We start from the raw sequence: 19,465 nt of genomic DNA, 5'->3' as shown, positions 1-19,465 counted from the left end.
ATCCATTGGATGTGAAGCACTTTGGGATATGAAAGGCACTAAACAGAGCTAAGTTCTTATTATTAAATTTAGAAAAGATCTGTAATAGCCCAGAAAACCCAGCTTTATATCATTCTCCCTTCAGTTTCCAAACAAGATGTTTCAACCAATTTTTGAGTAACATGATTGCTCTCAAAGTATTTAGCTCCCGTACATGCAACCTACTGGTTCATCTCCTGTTCTTTGCACTCACTTACCCACCCTTTCAATATTAACTCTTGGCAGGCAAATCACTGCCCCTCTAATCTTCTGCACAACAGAAGCAATGCCCACATATAGCACCAGTGAATTCCAGATAGAATCATACAGCAAAGAAAGAGGCCATCTGGCCCATTGGGCCTGCTCTTTGAAAGAGCTATCCAATTAGTCCGACTCCCCTGCTCTTTCCCCATAGGCCTGCAATTTTCTCCTCTTCAAGTAGATATCCAATTCCCTTTTGAAAGTTATTATTAAATCTGCTTCCACTACCCTTACAGATAGTGCACTCCAGATCATAACCAGCTGCGTAAAAAAAATTCTCCTCATCTCACCTCTGGCTCATTTACCAATTACCTACATATTATGGGAATGATTTAATTCTTCAGATTTCGTGCAAGACTAATTTGAAGAGCATTCATGGGAGGAGGAAGGGAATGCCAGAAAGAGAGGAGGAAAGCCAGATAGGGGGGAAAGCGTGCCAGACAGAGAGATCGAGAGCGAGATCGATCGAGAGTGAGATACCTTTATTATAAAAGGATGAAAGTACAGGAATAAAGATGTCTTACTGCAATTATATAGGGCCTTGGTGAGATCGTACCTGGAGTACTGTGCACCTGGAGTACTGTGTACAATTTTGGTCTCCTTACTTTAGGATATACTTACCATAGAGGGAGTGCAATGAAGGTTCACCAGACTGATTCCTGGGATGGCGGGAATGTCGTATGAGAGATTGAGTAAACGAGGAGTTTGGAAGAATGTGAGGTGATCTCATGGAAACATACAAAATTCTTACATGGCTTGACTGGGTAGATGCAGGGAGGATGCTTCCCCTGGCTGGGGAGTCTAGAACCTGAGGTCACAGTCCCAGAATAAGGGGTAGGCCATTCAGGACTGAGATGAAGAGAAATTTCTTCACTCAGAGGTGGTGAATCTTTGGAATTCTCTACCCCAGAGGGCTGTGGAGGCTAAGTCATTGAGTATATTCAAAACAGAGATCGATAGATTTCTAGATATTAAATATCTAGAAGGGATATCAAGGGATATGGTGATAGTGCAGGAAAATGGTTTTGAGGTAGATGATCAGCCATGGTCTTGTTGAATGGCGGAGCTGTCTCGAGGGGCTGGATGGCTTACTCCTGCTCCTATTTCTTATGTTCTTAGAGAGCACGCAAGCGAGCTGGGGGAGGGGGGGGGGGGGAAAGAGGAGGGGAAAAGAGAGTTGGGGGGGGGGGGGGGGGGGGAGAAGAGAGCGGGAATGGATTTGCATTCATATAGCACGACTCCTATTTACCTCCTTCCTCCCATCTTTGTCGCAACTCAGCCTCTTGCATCTAGCCTGTCTAACCTCCCGACTATTCTCTGCCACTCAGTGGATTTAGAAAGGCTTTTTGGAGAATATTGCCTTGGTTCACAAAAACCTGCATTGCTTCAGACACTGGAGGAAAAATTAGTCACAGTAACATTATGGAAAAATTGATTACTGATGACATTTGCTATGTTAGCAAAATGCTGTTTCAGCTTCCCATTTTTCTTCTTTGAAGTAGATATCTTTTAATTTATCTGATTAACAGTTGGTTTATGGAAATGATTCTAAATTCTGCATATTTAAAACAAAATCTGTTATATGGAAAAGGAACATTTTAAAAGTTTTATTCATCTTACACGTGGCTTAAAGTAGCACCCTTACAAGCTGAAATTTTCACGTAACTAGTTAATCTCCTGTTGTGTTGCACCAATTCGCAATTCAGTGGGGGAGCTTCAATTGCACAAATCAATTCACATTTTTTATTTTTAAACAAACACACACTTGGAAAACACACAGACCTCTGAGGTTCTAACACTAAACATTCAATAAGCCTCACATTTTTAAACATTCAGTGAAGCTTTGATTGTGAACCTTTTCTCACTAATCTCAAATAACGACTCAAGGACTAAAAAAAAAGCAAAGAAAAACCATTAGTCAACTATTTAACTAGAAAAGGAAGCCAGAAACTCAAAAAAGACCAAATCGGTCGCAGGGGAAGAGACACCATTCCACAGGTAGGTTAAGAGCAAGTAAAATAAAGACATATTTAGATGGTAATATATACATATATACACACACACATACAAACAGAAAAAAAATTGAAACTTTTAAAAACAAAAAAATACAAGTTTCAAAATAGCAAATTGAGAAAACATGAACTGCTCTGCTAATATAATGGTCCCTGCACTTCAAAGTAATTTCTTGAAAGTGAGATGCATTAAGACTTTTCTAAAAGAAAAGAAATTATGTGCAATACAAATGCATGTCTTTCTTTGACGTCTTCCATCCATTGTACTAATTTGGTGCAATTAAAATGGACAACACAGTTCCTGGCTGAATCAGGTCACTCCTGGCGCAAGCGTACTGCATGTTCTGCCTCAGAACAGTGCTTTTTCTTTTAAATCACTCCGATGCAGTAAAACTCCACCAACTTGGGACACTTGTGTGGGAAAAATGGTCCTATACTACTAATTGGGGGTATTGCCTGCAACAGGTGATGTGCAGGAATTTTTAAATTTAGACTTTGCAATTTTTGCTGTCTTCTTCACTACCTTTCGATTCCCATTTCTGATAATCTAAGGAATGGACCATCCCATCAGTATATTTCCATCATCAGAAACTTCAATAGCAGTCGGAAATCAGAGAGAGCCAGCATGGATTTGTGAAAGGTAGGTCGTGCCTGACAAACCTGATTGAATTTTTTGAAGAGGTCACTAAAGTAGTGGACAGGGGAATGTCAATGGATGTTATTTATATGGACTACCAGAAGGCATTTGATAAGGTCCCACATAAGAGACTGTTAGCTAAGATAGAAGCCCATGGAATCGAGGGAAAAGTACGGACTTGGTTAGGAAGTTGGCTGAGCGAAAGGCGACAGAGAGTAGGGATAATGGGTAAGTATTCACATTGGCAGGATGTGACTAGTGGAGTCCCGCAGGGATCTGTCTTGGGGCCTCAATTATTCACAATAATTATTAACGACTTAGATGAAGGCATAGAAAGTCTCATATCTAAGTTTGCCGATGACACAAAAGATTGGTGGCATTGTAAGCAATGTAGATGAGAACATAAAATTACAAAGCGATATTGATAGATTAGGTGAATGGGCAAAATTGTGGCAAATGGAATTCAATGTAGACAAATGTGAGGTCATCCACTTTGGATCAAAAAAGGATAGAACAGGGTACTTTCTAAATGGTAAAAAGTTAAAAACAGTGGATGTCCAAAGGGACCTAGGGGTTCAGGTACATAGATCATTGAAGTGTCATGAACAAGTGCAGAAAATAATCAAGAAGGCTAATGGAATGCTGGCCTTTATATCTAGAGGACTGGAGTACAAGGGGGCAGAAGTTATACTGCAGCTATACAAAACCCTGGTTAGACCGCACCTGGAGTACTGTGAGCAGTTCTGGGCACCGCACCTTCGGAAGGACATATTGGCCTTGGAGGGAGTGCAGCGTAGGTTTACTAGAATGATATCCGGACTTCAAGGGTTAAGTTACGAGGAGAGATTACACAAATTGGGGTTGTATTCTCTAGAGTTTCGAAGGTTAAGGGGTGATCTGATCGTAGTTTAAGATATTAAGGGGAACAGATGGGGTGGATAGAGAGAAACTATTTCCGCTGGTTGGGGATTTTAGGAGTCGGGGGCACAGTCTAAAAATTAGAGCCAGACCTTTCAGGAGCGAGATTAGAAAACATTTCGACACACAAAGGGTGGTAGAAGTTTGGAACTCTCTTCCGCAAACGGCAACTGATACTAGCTCAATTGCTAAATTTAAATGTGAGATAGATAGCTTTTTGGCAACCAAAGGTATTAAGGGATATGGGCCAAAGGCAGGTATATGGAGTTAGATCACAGATCAGCCATGATCTTATCAAATGGCGGAGCAGGCGGAGGGGCTGAATGGCCTCGTCCTGTTCCTATGTTCCTAAATCCTTGACAAAATGTCCATTTTGTGTGTTGGAGTACATAGGCACATATATTTACTGTTGGCCCTCACCAATGCTGCAAGCCAGCAAGATATCAGAGTGCCCACTCATACCTCTGCTGAAGACACATGTGTACTAGGTACCAGTACATTTCTTTTGAACTTGCAAATTATCTTAAAAATGAAGCAGGCAATGGTGTCTGGCTCATCTCTGCCCTTCTGGATCTATCACCATACTCTCTACAAAAATACCATGTTTCTAGTTTTCAAACTATATCTATAATTGTATGCAAACTGAAAATGTTAATGAATCTGTTTTTCAAGGTGATGGCAGACAGGTGCCTTTCAATGTAAGGTTGATGCAACCCCTCCAATATGGAACTTTCACCCAAATGGTCTTCCTTCCATTTAAATACTTGGCTAAACACTTCCAAGTTCAGTTTTCAATCAAAATAGAATGCCACCGCCAGCCCCGATCAACTCTACTTTCACGTAGTAATGTATTCAACTGCACATGCAAAGTTAATGATTGCAATTTTCAACAGTCCTATTAAAAAATTACATTCATACACTTTCATATAAAAAAAAATCAATTTAGGCTTTAGGCTGAACAAACTAGAAACTACAAGCACTGAGCAAAAGCCTTGTGTGCTTTGGGAATTACTAAATTATCAAGAAAGCTAAAATCATTTCTAGTCAGGAAACCTACTGAAGACATTAATTAATATTTAGAAGTGATAAGCATTACTTTCTATAACTTTAGATGGAAACTCCCTCTTACTTTCCCATTTTAAAAATGAAATTTAAGTGGTCTGACATTTTAAATTATATTTCAACAAGTAAAATAAGACTGGATAGAATCAATTAATGCAGGCTCATTAGGAACATTTCCACACATAAATGAAAGTTGGAGTGAGAAATTTAGATGTCCTCCCGAGTCAGGCCCTTCCCTACTGAATAGATGATTAGCCAGAAGCCATCATTAGTTGCAAAGCAATTTAAGGCCTCCCACGATGTCAAAAATGAAAGGAAACAAGGGAGAAGAAGCATCATCCTGTAAATCAGTAAATGAGAAATCCTCTCTCAAGGCACTCAAGGGCGCCTCGTCCTTTTCTGTTAATTCCAATAATACAAAACATTGATGTCTCAATGAAGAGGACATAGGAAGCTTTAAAAGAAATCTGGCTTATATGAGACCTTAATTTTAATCTAAACTTCAAAATACTTGAAAAGGATTCTTTTTGAATATACAAATAAATAAGACAATATTATTTAAGTACATAAAGTTGATCTTCTGAAATCATTTCCAACATATTGATTTTTTTTCCTTACAACCTCGTATGCAAAGATAATTACAGTCCTAAGTAAGAGAAACTGAATTGTCTGTACTAAATATTAATAACTACAATATCAGTACAAATGTATTGACAAGATATGTGGGGCTGTGGTTTTCTGTCTGCATGTTGTCCGCTGTTCCCACAGTTCAGTTCTGACATTGTAACATTATTTAGAACATTTGATTTAAGTCAATGGCTTTAAGTTGTTCGAGAATTTAGGAAAATAATCAACAAGTACCAGCTGGAACATGAGCTCTTAAATCAGAGGCACAGACTTTTGGATGTGGCCGAATCTACCCGTTTACTTGTTCTGTTTCCCTGTAAGAGAAGTCAGTTTGACGAGGATAAACTATTTAAGCAAAAATTATTTGGTTTTTAACTGATCAGGACATATTTCCTGAGGCAACCACAGGCTTTATATCGTTCAAGTTATCGGTAGACAACATTGCACTAAGTGTTCCTTTTTTTAAAAAAAAAATTTCTTCTAATGGCTCCATGATGTTGCCTTAAGGATCAGAAGTCCATTATGTACTGCATTGCTGCAGTAACCCAAGGCCTTTAAAATCAGAAATAAGGTGACACTATCAGTACTTAAGACTTACCGATATATTCAAAAACGAAGACTACAAAGAAAGGTGTAACAAGGTCATTTATCCCTTGAACATATCCACTGGCTGGATGACGTATTGCCCATATGAAAAGAATGCGTTCAAAGATCTGGAAAAGAATTTTAAGAAACTAGAATAAAGTAAATATTTTCAGGTGCAGCAGGGACATTATTCATTTTTTGAAGATGAATGACAATACAAATTGTGTTTCAAGGACAATGTTCACATTGTATCACTACACATGAACAATAACATTTTTAAAGCCAATTCCACTAAATAAAGCACTGGTCCGTGTGGCAGTTCCATCAGTTTCCATAAAAATCAAGGCACTTCAATATCAGTGTTGTATTTGATTATTTGTCATGTTTTATGTATTACTTGCTATATCAAGGACTTCTTACAACTATCTGTTTAAAGTAATACATTTTCATCTTTATTGTGGTCAAAAATATCCAACGTCTCATGACTTGATCCCTCTGTCCAATATTGTAAATTAACAGATCTAACATACAGCAGTCGGGCAAAGTAACATATCTATATATTAAAAATCTAGCACATTTATAATTGTGATTCCAAAAATCAACAGTTGTCTGACATTATGTATTCACAAGTCTTTGGCCACTAGGTGGGATTGTAGTGCAACTGAAGAACAAATTTGCATTTATATAGCTCCTTTCGTGATCTCAGGACATCCCAAAATACTTTACAGCTAATTCATTACTTTTGAAGTGTAGTCACTGTGGTTATGTGGACAAAGTAGTTTTATCTTTTCAGTAACATTTTATATTTTAAATTTATTTTATTTTAAATTTGATATCTTTCAAAATTATTTGGAAAATTTTCTTGAAAATATGTTTTCTCCCCTCCTGTTATCCATCTCTAGCCCAGCTCCCAATTGCAGTTTTTTTAAAAATTGCCAGCTCCACTTGCTACTGCCCAGCCAGTTCTCAGGACCCCTTTTCCCATACTTATCCTGCTGCCAGCAGCAACTTCTGACCAATCTAGGTCACAGGCACACAAGTAGCAGCATTTTTTGTTACATTAGGTCCTCCTCCCCTATAGTGGCTATTTCTTTTTCGACCTAATTTGCAGCCCCACTCAGTTAAGCAGCCTAAAAATGAAGGTGGGATTGGGGTCAGACAGGACAGTGGTAAAGAGGGTCTTGGAGGAGACAGTGTGATGGAGGAAGAGGAAGTGGTGGAGCTGCTAATATACACACACATATATGTACACACACACACACACACACACAGCTTACAACGGGCGTGTTTGCTATACGCGTTGGACGATTTGAATGAATTGAGTGATGTTCAACATTTTTGTCTGCTCCCAACTATTAAGTGTAACAAGATTCCACTGTACTTACAAATTCACTTTCAGATTTCAAGGCAAGCTAGAGTGCTTCAATAAATCCCTTTTCACTTGGACGGGATTGTACACAAAGTAATTGCACCTTAACGAGATGCAAACTACTCAGTGAACATGTTTGTTACTGCAGTCAGTGCCGAGTGGTGCAAGCTGTAACCCAACGCCAGTTAGAGGTGATTAAGTATACATGGTAATTGCACCTTAACGAGGTGCCAACTACTCACTGAACACCTGTTTACCAAAATAGCCAGCGCGCTTAAAACGCTATTAACGGCGGCTTTGTAATTGACAGTAACGGCAATGGAAAGTGGTTTGTGCGATTGGCTCAATTTAAACGATTGCCCAATTTAAATAGTGGGGACTGTACATATCATTGACCTCCTCTTTTCAGGTTCTGATGGACCTATTTGTGTATGTATGTCTAGTGTTTTCTGTTTTAAGATTTTAGTCAGGTTCCTGTCATTCTTAAACAAACTCGGAGCTCACACAGTGAACAAATTGCTGCTGCAGATTTATATTGTCTCATGAATAAATTAAAAAGATAAATTATGCTCCAATGAGAAACGTTTCGTATTAATCTCATTATTTCACTCACACAGATTTATTGTTTCAAACATTGGTTATTTATCTTATGCCACCTGGGAAACTCAGGATGCAGATGCTTAAGGTTCAATTTGAAACTTTACAAACCACTTAACTGTTTCCATACCAAGGCTTTGGAATTTTGATGGTGTTAAAAGAATAGCATCAATGATATCATTAAATCCTGACCATACAATGATAATGCAAGGACAGCTATTGAATCTTATTAAAATTAATTATTAGTACTGGTGGTGTGAGTTTGATATTTGCCTTTCACCTTTTGGACTTGAGTTCATGTGTGTCTGGGTTAGACTTGAACTCCTCTTGGTGGCTGTGAATGTCTGACTTGAAACGAGTTTGGGAAGTTTCAATCTACTTCCATGTGGGCATTGACCCAAAACACAAAACTAGCCAGCCCTAATTCAACAATAAATTGGCAATTTCAGGGAAAAAAGACTACCAGGGAGCTGCTGTGGGAATTGCAGTCTGAGATTGGCAATCAGGCACATAAGAATTTTGCGAGGTCTCTGGGGGGATGGGGGGTGGGGGGAGAAAAGAACATCTTTTCTAACAAAAAGCAGATCTACTGAGGAAGAGCATATAAAAAATTACATTAATATGTGTACATTATTAGTATTGAGGTTAACAGTTGCACTACCAAATAAGTTGATAACTCATTATATTCAAATTTCACTTGACAAGCCAACATCAAGCAATACATTGTGAAATGTTTCAAATGATATTCCCACCCAAGTTTTGGCTATTTAACCTAAATGACTTGTGGGCAATTTATCTTAAAATGTTATGATTAAATTAAAATTGAGCGCAAAAAACATTAGGTCCACAAAACAGCCACGTGTTGGAGTATGTGGATAAGATCAGGATAAACCAGCTTGTGAAGTAGTGTCTCCTGCATTTCACTTCAACTTAACACAATAGAAGTCATTTAACATCCCTGAAAACAGCCATGCTCATTATATTCTGATAGCTCTATCCCATCCTGGAACATGGGCTGGTTGCAGAGAACCCTCACAGGGGAGGGGGAGGTGAAGAGGAGCGAGCCAGTTTAATTGGTGGCCCTACTAGCCAATCAGTGGACAATAAGAGCTAGAAGCGGGTTGGAGATCAAGGGCTCGATTTTAAAAAGGTGGCAGGATGGCAGCAGGGGAATGGCGGGGAGGAAAAAAATCAATGGGCGCACGGCAAACCCGGATAATAAAAGCTTACCGTTCCCCACGTGATCGCAACTCAATTGGTGGCCCTTAACGTGGCTTCCAGGTTTGCCGTCCGAAAGCTGCACAGTGGGCGGACTGCACACCCACATGACAGGCTGTCAGCTGGAGTGTCTGTATTTAAAGGGCCATTGCTCCAATGGATTTTGCTGGAGCAAAAACCAAAAAGACACATGGAGCAGCACAGGGGCAAGGCTGCTCCAAGATTTAATGATGCCTCACTTCAGGTGCTACTGGCTGGCATGAGGAGGAGGAGGAGGGAACTGTTTTACCAAGCTGACAGGAGAAAGTGCCCTGCCTCTGCCACCAAGGCTTGGCTCGAGGTGGCAGAGGAAGTCACTAGCAACATATCCTGCACTTGGGTCCAGTGCAGGAAGCGTTTCTATGACCTAACTAGGTCAGCAAGTGAGTACACTTACTGATTCTCCTGCATTCCATGGTGCACATCACCACCAACCCCTCCCCCCCAACTCATTCTGCACTGTCAAGATTACTCCATCACATCACTCTCACACCCACGATAAGCTCATCTTCAACGTACCTTCACTTCCTGACCTCCCCATTTGTCACCCTACCACCACCACTCATCCCATTCATTAGCCATTGTGATGTCTCTGTCTCACACTCACCCTCTGATGCACCTCTTTCATGGTCAGTCTCACCTAAAGCAATGCTTTCATCGGATGGCCACTTCACCATCACTCACTCACACGTCTGTACTTTCTCCCCTTCCAAGAAAAGAGCGCAAAATGCACGCGAGAGGGCGAGGACTGGAGGGGGGCCACAATAAATACTGGTCCTCATAGACTCGGAGGAGGCGGCATTGGAGATCAGCCGCACCCTCGCGTGCCTGTCCATCGGGGACGGCGAGACTGGCATCCCACAAACGTCTGGTGACACAACTTTAACATTCATCACACACAACATGAATTGATGTTAACAATGCTTGGCATGTTGAACACCTCAGTATGCTCATCGCAACAGGACACATCTGTGACGATGCTTAATATTGCCTTCTGTTCTCTTACAGGCCCTTCAACGACCGCAGTGACAGGAGAGGGCAATTCCTCAGAGGAGCTCCCGGCCTCTGAGGGCGCACTGTCACATTTTAGTGAGCCATCCACCAGCGCAGACACTCACACCTCGGTGGGTCCTAGTAGTCAGTTAGTTGGGTTGGTGTCTGATGAGTCACCACACACAAGTGAGCATGAGCAGACACTGGTGGCAGGGGCAGCTGTAGAGAGTATGCGTCGGTGGGCGCACTCCTCTCCAGGCTCTGCTCTGCTGGACGCAGATGCTGAACCCAGGGGGCCAACCTTTATAAGGAGAATGATTGAGGGACAGCAGCACATTTGCGAGGTACTGGAACAGGTGCCACGCACACTCTCCACAATAACGCAGAGGATGGAGTCGTCCAACTTCTGCATGAGTGGAATGGTGGCACAGGTACAGGAGGGAATCTCACAGTGTCACAGGGACACGAACAACTGTCTGAGATAGTGTCGCATGTGACTGCTGAAATGTCCAAGATAGTGTCATAGGTAAGTGCAGGAATGTCTGCAATGGAGAGAAGGCTAGCCTCCACTGAGCTTCAAGCACAACTCATAAATGAGTCCATTCAGGCCCTGACAACGGCCGTTTGGACTCAGGGTGAACAACATTCTGCCGCCTTAAACAGGCAGACAGAAACTTTACAACTGGGCTTGCAAGGCATCACACATGTCCTCCAAACTGTTCTCCAGCACGGTGGTCGGAGTGATGTGGGCATGGTCCAGGAGAGGGATGATGGCAAAAGGGGACATCGAAGTGAGGACACCACTCAAAGCGCTCCCACGTCTCACCCACTGCCCCCCTCTCAACCAGTACCCGCAAAGCTGCATCCTCTCCAGGTGGCCAAGTCAGCCCCTGCACAGGTGAAGGTGGAGCAGTTTTTGGAGGGGCCCTCATGGGCTCCAAAACCCAGAGGGCATAGGCTGAAAGCATTTAAGCAGTCAGGGCATAGACATAAGCAACCTGCCACTACCTCTGCTGCAGCCACAGGGGATGCACCACATAGAAGCGGTAGGAAGAGAAAGGTGAAGTATTTGTGATCACAAAGGGTATGGACAAGGGTGTTCTGACAGACAGTCATGTTCTTCATTTATATTTGTTTTTTTTGTTAAAGTCACATTAAATGTTATGATTCTCACCACTACTGCCACGTCTTGCCCATTCTTGACTGGCTTTTGTGATAGCACCCTTTCATGTGCTTCATCATGAACGGTGACACTTAATGCCACCCAGTGGGTCACTTTACAGTGGGTGTATATGTAGATACAGGATTGTTCTGTGTGGGGGAAGGGGGAGTTCTGGTGTTGGCGCTGGTCTTTCCAGGTGGTGTGAGGACTGGACTCTTCACTCTGTCTGATGTTAGGAGAACCATTCACGAGTGATTTCCTGGTCCCACGAGCAGCCAGATGAGCTGCTGCTTTGCCCATGGCTTTGTCCTCCTCCTCCTGCTCCTCCTCAATGTGGATTGCAGATGTGGTGGGTGAGGGGATGGGGCCTCCTCAACCGGTACCCCTCTCTTTTGCTCCATGTTGTGCAGGACACAACACACTACTATAATACGACCCACTCTTGCTGGTGCATATTGAAGTTCTCCCCCAAAACGATCAAGGCACCGAAATCACATCTCGAGCATCCCTATCTTCAGCCAAAAGTGCCAAGTGGATGATCCTTCTCAACCGCCTCCTGAGGTCCTCACCATCACAGATGCAGCACTTGCTCAGCAACAACCTTCTCACCGGTGCTCATTTTGGGTTCTGGCAGGACCACTTGGCTCCAGATCTCATTACAGCCTTGGTCCAAACATGGACAAAAGAGCTGAATTCCAGAGGTGAGGGGAGAGTGACTGCTCTTGACAACAAGGCAGCATTCGACCGAGTGTGACACCAAGGAGCCAGAGCAAAATTGAAGTCAATGGGAATCAGGGGGAAAGCGCTCCAGTGGCTGGAGTCATACCTAGCACACAGGAAGATGGTAGTGGTTGTTGAAGGCCAATCATCTCAGCCCCAGAACACTGCTGCAGGGATTCCTCAGGGCAGTGTTCTAAGTACAACCATCTTCAGCTGCTTCATCAATGACCTTCCCTACATCATATGGTCATAAGTGGGGCTTTTCACTGATGATTGCACAGTGTTCAGCTCCATTTGCAATTCCTCAGTTAATGAAGCAGTCCATGTCTGTGTGCAGTAAGACCTGGACAACATCCAGGCTTGGGCTGATAAGCGGCAAGTAACATCCACGCCACACAAGTGCCGGGCGATGACCATTTCCAACAAGAGAGTGTCTAACCACCTCCAAATCCTCCTCCGTCAATATCCTGGGAGGTCACCATTGACCAGAAATCCAACTGGACCCGCCGTATAAATGCCGTGGCTAATAGAGCAGGTTAGAGGCTGGATATTCTGCAGCGTCGTTCACCTCCCAACTCCTAAAGCCTCTCCACCACCTATAACGCTCAAGGCAGTAATGTGATGGAATACTCTCCATTTGCCTGGATTGGTGAAGCTGCAACACTACTCCAGGACAAAGCAGTCCGCTTGATTGGCAGCCCATCCACCACCTTAAACATCCACTCTTTCCACCACCAGCGCATCGTGGCTGCAGTGTGTATCATCTACAGGACACACTGCAGCAACTCGCCAAGGCTTCTTCGACAGAACCTGCCAAACCCGCGACCTCCACCCCCTAGAAGGACAAAGGCAGCAGGTGCATGGGAACACATCACCTCCAAGTTCCTCTCCAAGTCACACACCATCCCGGCTTGGACATATATCCTTCATTGTCGCTGGGTCAAAATCCTGGAAATCCCCAGCTAACAGCACTGTGGCAGTACCAGCACCAAACAGACTACAGCGGTTCAAGAAGGCAGCTGACCACCACCTTCTCAAAGGGAACTGGGGATGGGCAATAAATGCTGGCCTTGATAGCGACGCCCACATCCCGAGAATGAATATTAAAAAAAAAATTGGAGGGTTTTTGGGGACTGGGGAATGTAGGTCAGCAGGACTTGTTGCAGAATAGGATACAGGCAGCAGAGTTTTGGATGAGCTGAAGTTTACAGCGCATGAAGGATTGGTCTGGAGGTGACAAATGCATAGATGAGCGTTTCAGTAGATGAGCCGAGGTGGACGATGTTACATAGGTAGAAGTAGGCGGTCTTTGCGATAGAGAGATATGGGGTCAGAAAATCAGCTCAGGATTGAATACAATGCCGCGACTGCCAACAGTCTGGTTCAAACTTAACAGTGGCAGGGTAGAGGGAATGGAATCCGTACTATGGATATGGATTTTATGGCGGAGGTTAAAATGATGGCTGCAGTCTTTCCAATGTTCAACTGGAGAAAATTGCAGCTTATCCAAGACTGGATATTGGTCAAACTATCTGGCATCACAGAGGTTGAGAGAGATGTTGGAGAGGTAGAATTGCGTGTCATCGTCGTACATGTGGAAGCTGACCACATGGAAGTCTTCGGATGAGCTCATCAAGGAGCAGTATGTAGAAGAGGAGTTGGGAGCAATCTTAGATACTTGGGGGACTCGAGGTTAGGTGCAGGGACAGGAAAAGAAATCATGCTAGGCATGCTCTGGTTACAATTGGATAGGTAAGAATGAGCCAAGCAAGGGCAGACCCATTGTGCTGGATGACCAAGGAGAGGTGTTAGAAGAGGATGGCATAGTTGACTGTGTCAAAGTCTAAATGCATGACTGTCACAGTATTAGAGGATGTCATTTGTGATTTAGATTAGGGGTTTCAGTGCAGGGGCGAAAACTTGATTGGAGAGAGTCAAACAAGGAGTTGTGGGAAAGATGGGCATGAATTTGGGAGAAAACAACATTTCCCAGGACTTGAGAAGAATGGGAGGTTGGAGATGGGGTGGTAATTTGCAGAAACAGTGAGGTCGAGGGTGGGTATCTGAAGTGGGATGGGGGTTATGATGGTGGTTTTGAAAAGGAGAGGGACAGTACCTGAGGAGAGGGAGCAATTTACAACAGCTACCAGGGAAACCAGAAAGGAAGTTGGTGATCAGCAGTGATTTATTCATAGCGCCCCTTAATGGTTATAAAAGTCTTTGAGTAATTATGTCAGCCTGTGCGTTGTATCAATAGATATAAATTTCACTGAGCTGAAATCTTCACTTTCCACCCAATGATGTGGATATGGATTAAATTTAGAAACATCAAATCACTCCACAGGGGGCTAATCATTGGGGGCTGAGATATGTCATACATGATGAGTGTGTTTATAGTACGTCATCTTTCAAAAGGATGAAGTTATGCTTACTGATTATAAGAATTCAGAGAAGAGCAACAGGATTATTGTAGAAAGTCCCGATTGAATACCTAGCACCCACAGAGCTGAATGGCCTCATTCTGTGAGGGGTCCAATTTATTTCATTATTTATTTATTTTTTTTAATTCCAAGGTATCATGCATAACATGCTCCGCACCAGGCCTCGACAACCATCCCATCTTAAACACATCCTTTCCATCCTTCCATCAAACTAACCCCTAGCTGAGATACAAAGAAAACGAAGAAGGTGATTTCAGTCAGGGCTTCAAGGTCACCTGGATGTGAAGACCTTTTGAGAACCAACAAATGGCCTGCCTATCATTCTATCCAGGACCTCAGGCAGGATCTGGCAGCCCAATATTAGACAGCAAACTCCCTGAAACCCAACCAACCGGTGCCACTGGAGTCATATGTGCAGAGCTATCTACTACTGACCTCGGCAGAGCTGAAGTTATTAGGAGGGGTGACAAAAAATCTTGGTCAGAAAGGTGGGTTTTTAAGGAGGAGAGGAAGGTGAAGAGGGGGGTGGGGGGGGGGAAGGGTTGAGGGATAGAATTCCAGAGCATGGGGCCTAGACGGCTGAAGGCGCAGCGGGTGATAGGGAGGGAGAATGAATAAGAGGCCAGAGTCAGAGGAATGCAGAGCTCTGGGGGTTTGTATGGCTGGAGCAGGGTACAGTGATAGGGAATGGTAAGGCCATTGAAAGATTTAAACACGAGGATGAGAATTTTAAATTGGAGACTTTGGGGGACCGGGAGCGAATTGCCTAATTGTTAAGTGATGCAATAAGCCCAGTTGATGGATCATTGAGAATCCCTGAAGTGTCACTGTGGGCATAAGAAAAGCCATTGGTAGAGACGCTTTGTGTACAATTAGATAAGTAACAGTGGAACCAAGCAAGGGCCGTCCCATCATGCTGGACAAAGAAGGAAAGGCACTGAAGAAGCATGGTGCCTGTCCAAGGCTGCGGGAATCGAGGAGAGGGGAGAGATGTACAATTTCTTGAACTTGGGATCCTTCCTTGGACTCGTTAAAGTATCAAGAGACAAATTCACTTAATACTATGCTTTGTTCAGTGCAGAATGACAATTAATTCGAACCACTGCTCTGGTTAACTCTGAAATGTTACTGGGATACAGCTGATGTCATATGTGACTTTGGTTAGTGCCATTTCGATGCTATAGCAGGGGAGGAAATCTAATTGGAGAGATTCAAAGAGGGAGTTGTGGGAAAGATGGGCATGGATTTGGGAGGCAACATGTTCAAGGACTTTGGAAAGGAAAGAGAGGTTGGAGATGGGGGGTAGTTTACAAGGACAAAGGAGTCAAGGGTGGGTTTTTTGTGAAAGGAGATGATAACAGCAATTGTCAAAGGGTGGGAAACAGTACCTGAGGAGAGGGAAATGTTTACAATGTCAGTCAGCATGAGGGCCAAGAAATGAAGTTGGATGGTCAACAGTTTTCGTGGGAATGGGGTCAAAGGAGTAGGAGGTGAGTGGCATGGATGAGGTGAGCTCAGAGAAGGCATGAAGGGAGATAGGGATAAGTGTGTGTGCGGAAAGAAAAAAAAAATCGATGGTCTGACCTTAGTGACAAAGTCCATGAGCTCCTTGCACTTGGTGTTGAGGGCTGAATGGGCAGGGGAGAGGTTGGTGGTTGAGAAAAGTTGCGGGTTATCTTTGCTCTCCAGGACAATCTTGGAGTAGTGGATGGTTTTGGCAGGGGAGAATGAGGCCCATTAACGCATCATGTGGTTCAGTCAGATCTGCTGATGAATGGCTGAACAAGTTGCGTGTCAGATACGCTCAAGTCTGTGCCCCTTGGATATGAGCAAGGGTGGAGGCCACATCAATGGTAGCAACTACGGTGGGGGAAATAGGTTTTTCTGAGGACAAGAGCATCAAAAGGTGGAGGTGAGGGAGGGGTTGAGCAAATCAATGGCTGCAGAAGTATCGTGGCAAATGGAGGGCCAAATGCTAGGCAGTTCGAAGCTTCAAAGTGAAGTTCGAAGTTAAACGATTTATCCCTTTTCAAATACAGTACTTTTAAATGGTGCAAACACAAGCCAACTGTTTCTAAGTACATTAAATGAACTTTGCACAGAGATGTAAAATTTCTTGAACTTGGAATCCTTCCTTGGTCTCATTAAAGTATCAAGAGGCAAGTTCACTCAATTCTATGCTTTGTTCAGTGCAGAATGACAATTAATTAGAACCACAGCTCTGGTTAACTCTGAAATGTTACTGGAATACAGATGTATTGCCAAGCAAATCATTCTAAATAGCCTGTTGCCACAGTGAAAGACAGATTGAAATAATGTCTGGGTACAGCAGCACATGGAAGGAATACTTTTGACAGAACATCTTACCCACTGTCTCATTATGCAATTTTTTTTTAAATGATCGTTCAGGAAAAATACACATTTTGAAAATAAAACCATACATTTGTAAAGGAGTTGAAGAAATAACTTGCTGATGAAAGTTGGGTATACTTTTAACTTTCTTATGAAACACTAAACAGATGTAAGGACCAGTTAAATGCTTTTAGGACTGTTATTTTGCATCCTATTAGGTCTATCTAAATTTTAACAAACATAGGTTCAAGCCAACCATAGAGTAACAATGAAAGGAAAACAAATGAGAGAATCAACATGAAAACATATACTGGTTTACTTTCAACTGCACAACTACTTAGTGTCAGTATCAAATTAGCCCAATGATGCAAACAAAAAGCAACTTCCTCTTAGGTTCTTAAATTTAGTTCAAGTGCTGGTTAGAAACAATGATGCATCAACAACACATCCAACTCATTACAGACTGTTAATTTAAATTAATTTTCCGAACATACTGAAATCGTGATGTGCAGCAGGCAGCTCGATAGACCAGCAGTGCATGAAAAGGTACAAACTCTACTTGATTCTTCAGCTGATAATGTGATACTGTACGTGGCAGGTCAACAAGATTTGGCTTTTCCCATGTAACTCAGTGCATAATCGTCAAATAATCATAGGGGAATCAACATATTAGCATCTAGGTAAAATTAAGTGGATTATACATTGAAACTAGTGTTTTTTCAGTTAAAAAGTATATTACACCATTCAAGCACCACTGGCTAATTATCTATTCATTCTCTCACCTTTTGCACAGAAGCTTGTTGAAAGAGAGGAATAAGAGGATTAGTTCTTGGAATATCAATGTGGATCTGTGGATAAAGAAAGAAAACAGGAGCAGAGGCCAAATTATTATTGGTGGTGCAGCCAGTCAAGAGGATTGTTAGCATTTAGCTGGGGCTCAAAACCAAGGATTCTCAGCTGCAGAATACAGTACCATTTGTTTCGGAATACTCGAAGTGTTGAGGAGTCAGGATTCTAGGTGAGACACTCCTTGAATATATTTAGCAACTGAGACAACCTTACAACTCTGAATCCTAGCTTTGGCCAAGCCTGCTGTGCTTGCAGAGCTGGGTGAATCAAGAATACCAGTACTCTAAAGGCATTTCAGTTTTACTGTCATTTTCACACTGTATTAACTATTTTTACAGAAACCTAAAAAAGAGATGAAACATAGTCTTGAGAACCATCCATGTTTTCCCTTTTTTATATTTACTACACAATTCTAAATTTTAAGCAGTTTATGACCTTATATAAGCTTTTTTGCACACAGACCGTTAATTTCATCTCAAAGTTTATAGCATAGTCAACAAATTGTATGGTAATTTAGGCAAATGTTTTGTGAGTATAGGTCACACGATTACTAAAATTTGAAGGATAAGTTGCTTCACTATGTCAAGGGACAGCAGGAATATATGCACATTGGAGTTAGGTTGTTGGGCAAGAACAAAGCAAAGGAGCAGTTTAATTCTGTCTAGAATCCACAACATGTACACTGGAAATGGGATATTTTTCTTGTTTTATTTGTTTCCAGGTGCAAACAGGCAGGAGCTTGTGTTTCAATAAATCATGAACACTGACGCTGATATTTTTTGCTCTCTCAATGAGCATATTAAGTAGTAGTTAATCTGGCAAGATTACACAAACATGGTAGACAACTAGTAAAAGCACAGGGATTGGTGGGAATAGAACTTGGTGATTACTGAAGAGCAGTACTCTTAAAAAGCACTTTTACCAGCCAGGTTATTTCATCAGAGGCGAGCAGCTTTCACTTTTTTAAAAAATTCATTCAGGGGATGTGGACGTCGCTGGCAAAGCCAGCATTTATTGCCCATCCCTAATTGCCCTTGAGAAGGTGGTGGTATGCCGCCGCCTTGAACCGCAGCAGTCCGTGTGGTGAAGGTTCTCCCACAATTCTGTTAGGTAGGGAGTTCCAGGATTTTGACCCAGCGACGATGAAGAAACAGCGATATATTTCCAAGTCGGCATGGTGTGTGACTTGGAGGGGAACATGCAGGCGGTGTTGTTCCCACGTACCCGCTGCCCTTGTCCTTCTGGGTGGTAGAGGTCGCGGGCTTGGGAGGTGCTGTCAAAGAAGCCTTGGTGAGTTGCTGCAGTGCATCCTGTAGATGATACTCACTGCAGCCACAGTGCGCCGGTGGTGAAGGGAGTGAATGTTTAGGGTGGTGGATGGGGTACCAATCAAACGGGCTGCTTTGCCCTGGATGGTGTCGAGCTTCTTGAGTGTTGTTGGAGCTGCACTCATCCAGGCAAGCGGAGAGTATTCCATCACACTCCTGACTTGTGCCTTGTAGATGGTGGAAAGGCTTTGGGGAGTCAGGAGGGGAGTCACTCATCGCAGAATACCCCACCTCTGACCCGCTCTTGTAGCCACAGTATTTATTTGTCTGGTCCAGT

The 19,465-nt window shown here is 42.8% G+C and overlaps 1 protein-coding gene across 5 annotated transcripts in view; it reads right to left on the bottom strand.

The window, feature by feature from the left end:
* Positions 1-19,465, bottom strand: part of tbc1d22a (TBC1 domain family, member 22a) — a 407,668-nt gene that overhangs the window by 282,648 nt on the left and 105,555 nt on the right. For 3 of the 5 annotated variants that reach the window (XM_068004902.1, XM_068004903.1, XM_068004901.1), the window contains 2 exons: positions 17,794-17,859; positions 6,134-6,248 (listed from right to left, as the gene is read on the bottom strand). In XM_068004902.1, coding sequence (XP_067861003.1) covers positions 6,134-6,248; positions 17,794-17,859 — 181 coding nt within the window. The remainder of the gene's footprint in view (positions 1-6,133; positions 6,249-17,793; positions 17,860-19,465) is intronic. The other 2 variants (XM_068004904.1, XM_068004905.1) reach the window with 1 other exon arrangement.

The sequence above is a fragment of the Heptranchias perlo genome, chromosome 24 (assembly GCF_035084215.1).
Source record: "Heptranchias perlo isolate sHepPer1 chromosome 24, sHepPer1.hap1, whole genome shotgun sequence".
NCBI classification, from domain to species: Eukaryota; Metazoa; Chordata; class Chondrichthyes; order Hexanchiformes; family Hexanchidae; genus Heptranchias; species Heptranchias perlo.
Note: the sequence above shows the minus strand (reverse complement) of the source record. Positions and strands in the feature narration are given on the sequence as shown.